The sequence below is a fragment of the Contarinia nasturtii genome, unplaced genomic scaffold (genome assembly GCF_009176525.2).
Source record: "Contarinia nasturtii isolate CC-2019 unplaced genomic scaffold, AAFC_CNas_1.1 Cnas_scaffold_5150, whole genome shotgun sequence".
NCBI classification, from domain to species: domain Eukaryota; kingdom Metazoa; phylum Arthropoda; class Insecta; order Diptera; family Cecidomyiidae; genus Contarinia; species Contarinia nasturtii.
The window spans coordinates 1-6,441 of NW_022202428.1; the positions used below are offsets into that span (position 1 = coordinate 1).

General features: G+C 33.6%; 2 protein-coding genes across 7 annotated transcripts; both read left to right on the forward strand.

The window, feature by feature from the left end:
• The first annotated feature begins 1,241 nt into the window (after positions 1-1,241).
• On the forward strand, positions 1,242-3,577 carry LOC116351291. Of its 6 annotated transcripts, none has more exons than XM_031783371.1 (8): positions 1,242-1,486; positions 1,602-1,644; positions 1,706-1,881; positions 2,301-2,401; positions 2,470-2,575; positions 2,670-2,719; positions 2,834-2,939; positions 3,021-3,577. In XM_031783371.1, exons 4-8 carry the CDS (start codon positions 2,321-2,323, stop codon positions 3,155-3,157), a joined length of 480 nt encoding a protein of 159 aa, XP_031639231.1. In that variant the 5' UTR covers positions 1,242-1,486; positions 1,602-1,644; positions 1,706-1,881; positions 2,301-2,320; the 3' UTR covers positions 3,158-3,577. The 6 variants fall into 6 exon arrangements, with proteins under 6 accessions (XP_031639231.1, XP_031639235.1, XP_031639233.1 ...); XM_031783375.1 differs by having other exon boundaries at positions 1,626-1,644; XM_031783373.1 differs by having other exon boundaries at positions 1,626-1,881.
• Positions 3,578-4,818: 1,241 nt separating this feature from the next.
• On the forward strand, positions 4,819-6,183 carry LOC116351290 (lactosylceramide 4-alpha-galactosyltransferase-like). Its single transcript, XM_031783370.1, has 3 exons — positions 4,819-5,049; positions 5,118-5,555; positions 5,644-6,183. The coding sequence occupies exons 1-3, from the start codon at positions 4,832-4,834 to the stop codon at positions 6,002-6,004; spliced, it is 1,017 nt and encodes a 338-aa protein (XP_031639230.1). The 5' UTR covers positions 4,819-4,831; the 3' UTR covers positions 6,005-6,183.
• Positions 6,184-6,441: the final 258 nt, after the last annotated feature.

Genomic DNA, 6,441 nt, shown 5'->3' on the forward strand with positions numbered 1-6,441 from the left:
GTATATATAGAGTGACGCAAAATATACATATTTCATATGTATAGGGGTATTGCGTCACTTGGGGGACTGCCGTCCCCCGTGATTTCTTCCAATTTCATGTTAAATAATCACAATGTTCAAAACGAAGTCATAATAAATCGAAATCAATCGTATGCACTGGAACATTTACGTGGCAATGTGAGTAAATCTATCATTTCTAAGATCCAATGAAGAAGATATGAAGACCCAAATATAATACGCAGAAGTATCATAATGATTGACTAAATTTCCACGTGATTGTTTTGCTATTAGGTTGTAACATCAGTTCCAGTTCAATATTCATTTACGCCGATAGTAACCCAAACTCCGGTCCCGCCACAAACCGATACAACATCAGACGACAGTAAGCGAATATATTCATAATTCACTAATTTCCGACAATTCTTTTGAAATAAAATAAATGTTCATTTTTTATTTTTTTAAAGATGCATGTACAGATGCATGTGTAATTTGGACAACTGTGTGTATCATCGTTTTTATTGCGACATATTTCCTTATTACAAAAGGATCCAAGCGCGATTACGACAAACACTTTTAATCTTTGCTTTATTAACAGAGTTATTTCTGGTGAATGATTTTGTCACTTTGTGTCGCTGATCTTTTGTCGATTTGAATCATGATTTGAATTCAACGAATTCTATGCTTTGTCGGTTCAGTGACTTGATTTTCCAGACGTTCGAATGGACCGGCATCCAATGTTATCGTAATGTAGTGTAAAAAATACATTTTGTTAAGTAAAAATGATGACAAGTAGTTAGTTAATAAGAATTCAGCCAAATACACCGAGATTGATTCAAACAAAAAACCGTCCGATTTTGTTTCTTATTTGTGTTCTTTCTCTCAATTAAATTGATATCACTTATACAATTGAATATGTTTTCTTTTGCATGACCTATCATCATTTATATTCATTTTTTCGTAGTTTATTTTTGGGTATACTTGTGTATCTGATCCGCAAGCTTTTTGCTTGCTACGCGTAAATGGCTCATCGAGGACCGCAGCTATTGTCATAGCTGCGTGATAGCATCGGATAAAAAATGTATGCCTTCGAAGCCGCTTCCGTATTGAAAAGTTATCCGCTTACTAGTCAAAGCACGTCGACTAATATCAATACTAGATCTCAGCAATACAGGCCGCAGAGCTCTGCGCATAGTAGACGATTACGTCATTTGGTTTCCATATAAGGTTTCATGTCACAAACAAAGAGAAAGTGAAATCAGTCCTATGTGAGACAGTGAATGAACGACATTACAGTTCTGAAAGTGAAATCAGTTAGCTTACAAGAGTTTTGTCGGTGCTGTTTTTGTGAACAATTTCCGATTATTATTGAGCAAAAACTTAATTCGTATTGAATAATTAAATTATAGCAAAATTCTTCAGTATTTTTGCTTTTGTGAATTCATAAAATTCAATGGCAGAGCATAAGGATGTGCCACCATCTGGAAATGTAAGTAAATGTCATGTTTATATTCCAATGCAATTTAAGCGGTAAACGCTTGACAATTTCTACCATTTGAGACAAATTTATAAAGTTTGTATTGTATGACGTTATTCATTCACAGAATCGAATTTTTTTTTAAACCCAGTCCGAATATGAGCAAACACGTATGTTTATACGTTCTTATGCATACGAACATTAAATATGTGATTGGGTGTATATTTTTAGATCTTTTGGCACGTTTAGAAAAACATTTGAAAAGAAACCTCAGTGGAAACAGCATTGTTTTGTGAATAACAGTGAACTCAGTCGAAACAAATAAGAGCGAGAAAGGAGTTGCCTTATTTAAGTGAATATAAAAAGCTTTTTTCCGTAGTCAAGAAGCTGTTTAAAGTGACGAAAAGGTAAAACTATTTCTGAAGTATTGAATATAATAAAAAATGTGTATCTTTCATTCCGCATACCATGTATTGGACTTTCCGCAAATAATCTCAATTCAGAATTCGGGCATTGACCGTGACTTACAATATACAAAGTAGTGAACGGCGGCGACTTAATACGTTGCCGCACGCATGTACGCTCCACAATGAAAATCGATAATCAGAGATATTCATTATCAAAAATTAACATTCTTTTAAATCAACCCTCTGAATTATTTTCCGTAAACACCTATGATTATTTAAATGAGTTGATTTCCTACAGTCAATAAATTAATATTAAATTTAAGATAACTCCGTATTAATATAATTCATTTTGTGTGTATATTTTGTGTGAAACCTTTCGCTCTTTTTAATCTATTGAGTTGATTTATTTTCATGTTTAGAGATTAACTGTTTCCAAATCATGGCCATCGGAGAAGAAAATCAACAAACATGTGTTTCAAATCGAAATGCACTAGATCCAACCGCACCGCCACCTGACTATGTGAGTAAATATAAGTGTACCATATATAACTATTTGTACACATAATTTGGTCTTAATTATCATCATAGTACACACTATTCCCGAACCCTGCGTTAGTCCAAAATTCACGTGAACCGACAAATTCACAACCCGAGGCCACTTTTATTCCAATTACACCCCATGAATGTAGGCCAGGTAATTTTATTAACATTTATTTTTCTTTAATTATGCACAGTACTAACAATTTCTTCCAATTTCATGTTAAATAATCACAATGTTCAAAACGAAGTCATAATAAATCGAAATCAATCGTATGCACTGGAACATTTACGTGGCAATGTGAGTAAATCTATCATTTCTAAGATCCAATGAAGAAGATATGAAGACCCAAATATAATACGCAGAAGTATCATAATGATTGACTAAATTTCCACGTGATTGTTTTGCTATTAGGTTGTAACATCAGTTCCAGTTCAATGTGCAAATGCAATCGTAAATACGCCGATAGTAATCCGAACTCCGATACAAACCAGTACAAACCGATTACCTTCGGAAATCAGTAAGCGAATATCTTCATAATTCACTAATTTCCGACAATTCTTTTGAGATAAAATAAATGTTCATTTTTTATTTTTTAAAGATGGATACATGCGTTCATGTGTAATTTGGACAACTTCGTGTATCATTATTTTAATTGTAACATTTATCCTTATTGATAACACCGAAATTATGCCCCATAAGAGACTGTATAAAATGCAAAACTCTGAGCACTATTAGCGCCACTACGGACAACTATGGAGTTCCAGTCCGTTGATTGCAGCTGAGCAAAAGTCTTTTCAGTATTTGGCGGCAACTTAGTGTAGATAACATTGAATTCCGTCGTGGCGCTAGCAGTGTGACAGTTTGGGCATAATTTCGGTACGTTATTGACACACACTTCTAATACCATCTTTGCTTTATTAAATGTGTTATTTATGGTGAATGAGTTTGTCACTTTGTGTCGCTGATCTTTTGTCGATTTGAATTCAACGAATTCTATGCTTTGTCGGTTCAGTGACTTAATTTTCCAGACGTTCGAATGGACCGGCATCCAATGTTATCGTAATGTAGTGTAAAAAATACATTTTGTTAAGTAAAAATGATGACAAGTAGTTAGTTAATAAGAATTCAGCCAAATACACCGAGATTGATTCAAACAAAAAACCGTCCGATTTTGTTTCTTATTTGTGTTCTTTCTCTCAATTAAATTGATATCACTTATACAATTGAATATGTTTTCTTTTGCATGACCTATCATCATTTTTTTTCTTTTTTTCGTAGTTTATTTTTGGGTATACTTGTGTATCTGATCCGCAAGCTTTTTGCTTGCTACGCGTAAATGGCTCATCGAGGACCGCAGCTATTGTCATAGCTGCGTGATAGCATCGGATAAAAAGTGTATGCCTTCGAAGCCGCTTCCGTATTGACAAGTTATCCGCTTACTAGTTAAAGCACGTCGACTAATATCAATACTAGAGCTGAATGAAGAAGTATCTCAACACAATATTGGCCGCAGAGCTCTGCGCATAGTAGACGATTACGTCATTTGGTTTCCATATAACGTTTCATGTCACAAACAAAGAGAAAGTGAAATCAGTCATATGTGAGACAGTGAATGAACGACATTATAGCTCTGAAAGTGAAATCAATTGGAGTACAAGAGTTGAATTTAATTCCGTGTTTGATACCTCAATTATTTAAGATTTTTATTAGTTTTCCATTTTTACATTTAAATTATGCTAAAAGTACACAAGTAATGTCATATTAAGTGACCTTCAGTGCTGTTTTTGTGAACAGTTCCGATTATTATTAAGCGAAAAACCCAAATCGTATTGCATAATTAAATTATAGCGAAATTCTCTAATATTTTTGCTATTTTAAATTCATAAAATTCAATGGCAGAGCAAAAGGTTGCACCATCATCCTGAAATGTAAGTAAATGTAACCGTTTGACGATTACTACCATTTGAAACAAATTGATTTTGTGCAACGCGTCTGTCTGGCGTCACTTACAGCTTTTAACCAAAGTTATTCTATGAATAATAACAACAACATCGATTATGATTGAGATCCTTTACTCACATCTCATTCAAAACTCTCTCCTTCTCTTCTCTCTCGCTTCTCCCTTCTCCTCTCTCCTTTCAGTACGTCTTTTTTGAAAAATGTTTAAAAAAATGCTGGTCAGCTGGTCGTATAAAATATGTTTTTGTAAATCAAAAATTCAAAATGACGTTTTTCAACAAAAATTCAATGAATATTTTTTTAAAAATGACTTTTTTCTTCACTTTTTTTTTAGAGAATTTGAACGGAAAGTATTTCATCGAAATGCATCAGAGACAAGCGCAATTCGTCGCTTATTTTCGTCGGAAATTTTTATTTATTTTATTGTGCGTGTTTATATTGTGTTTTTTCATGAGTACATTTATTTTCAATAATAATAATAATAATAATAATTTCAATAAAATTCCGTGTTACAAATATTCAAAGTTGGTTTCAAACAATGACGTACAAAATGCGATAAAATATTTTGTGGACATTTTGGATGCAGAAAAACAGCCGAAAATTGGTAATTCGATTTTTTTCCATGAAACATCATGCAATCCAACCGGCAGTGCCAAGTTAAATGCCAAGTACGTTTGGTGACCGTTCTCAGTTTAAAATTATGGTTGATTGATCGTTTCTTTTATCGTTTTTCTAGACAAGCGTGTGCGATTGAGTCAGCCGCACGTTTGAATCCAAATCGCGATATTTTCGTCATATTTGCTTCACCGGTTGGCATAAATGACCATGAAAATCTACCACCATACATCGACACACTGTGGAAATATGAAAATATTCATTTTCGAAACATGAATTTATGGCAATATTCAATGGACACTCCCGTCGAAGATTGGAGCAAAACCAATAAGCTTTTTCAATCAAACTACTTATATGAACACATGTCCGACTATTTGAGAGCACTAACGTTGTACAAATTTGGCGGGTTTTATTTGGACTTGGATGTAGTTGTGCAAAAGAACTTTGACGATTTGGGCGAAGATTTTGTCGTCGATGATTGGGGTACAGTGCTTGCAACCAGCATTATTCACTTGAAGAACAACGGCGTCGGATGGGAAATTGCACGGAGATATTTAGAGTAAAGTTTTTTTAGAATTTTCAATAAGTTCGCAATCAATTTTTTGTGAAATTTAATTTAATGATGCTTTTTAATTTGCTTGATCCAGGCAATTGACAAGAAATTTCGATGGCAGCGATTTCATTGGAAATGGACCGAAGATACTTACACAAACCTGTGCGGAAATTTGTAAAACCGATCAACGATCGCTGTGGACGAGGAGAACTTGTAACGGCTTAGAGTTGAAAAGCAAAGAAAACTTCCATCCAATTCCATGGGGAGATTATATGATGTATTTTGATGTTGGTAAATTGAACGAAACACTGGAATTGTCGATGAATTCAACGATAATTCACGTTTGGAACGATCGAAGCAGTCATATATGGAACAAAGTTGGAACAAATAACGCATATCAAGTAATTGCCGCAAAGAATTGCCCATCGGTTTATGAAAGCAGTGAATATTTTTGAAATGAAAACAAAATTCCTTTTTCATCAAACTGCAACGATCAACGAACGTACCGCGATATAATCATGTTTATTATTATCATTTGACCCTTTATTTATTTATTTATTTATTTTCGAAAGTATAAATCAGCGAATAATGAATCATTCTTACAATTGATTGATTGAAATAAATTGTATATGTGCTCCACCAAAATTTATTCATTTTTTTAATGCTTTTAGTTATTGTTGTCATTTGTGAGATAAAAGAAATGATATAAAATCAAATGATTGAATCAATCATTGAACTATATAAGTTTAATTAAATTTTGGAACGTAGAACACCCGAATCATGTTCAGCACATCAGCACAATTTTTTTGGATATTGTATTATTTGTGCGGTTTGTATGGCTATCGCTACTAGGGTGGTGCGATTGGTAATTTCGATAGGAACTTGCTCCGAA

Coding starts and splice junctions, on each gene's coding strand:
- LOC116351290 (XM_031783370.1), top strand. CDS start 4,832: ATGAGTACATTTATTTTCAATAATAATAATAATAATAATAATTTCAAT. Junction 5,050..5,117: donor AGTGCCAAGTTAAATGCCAA/GTACGTTTGGTG, acceptor TCGTTTTTCTAG/ACAAGCGTGTGCGATTGAGT. Junction 5,556..5,643: donor ATTGCACGGAGATATTTAGA/GTAAAGTTTTTT, acceptor TGCTTGATCCAG/GCAATTGACAAGAAATTTCG.
- LOC116351291 (XM_031783371.1), top strand. CDS start 2,321: ATGGCCATCGGAGAAGAAAATCAACAAACATGTGTTTCAAATCGAAAT. Junction 2,576..2,669: donor ACCCCATGAATGTAGGCCAG/GTAATTTTATTA, acceptor TTCAAAACGAAG/TCATAATAAATCGAAATCAA. Junction 2,940..3,020: donor CCGATTACCTTCGGAAATCA/GTAAGCGAATAT, acceptor TATTTTTTAAAG/ATGGATACATGCGTTCATGT.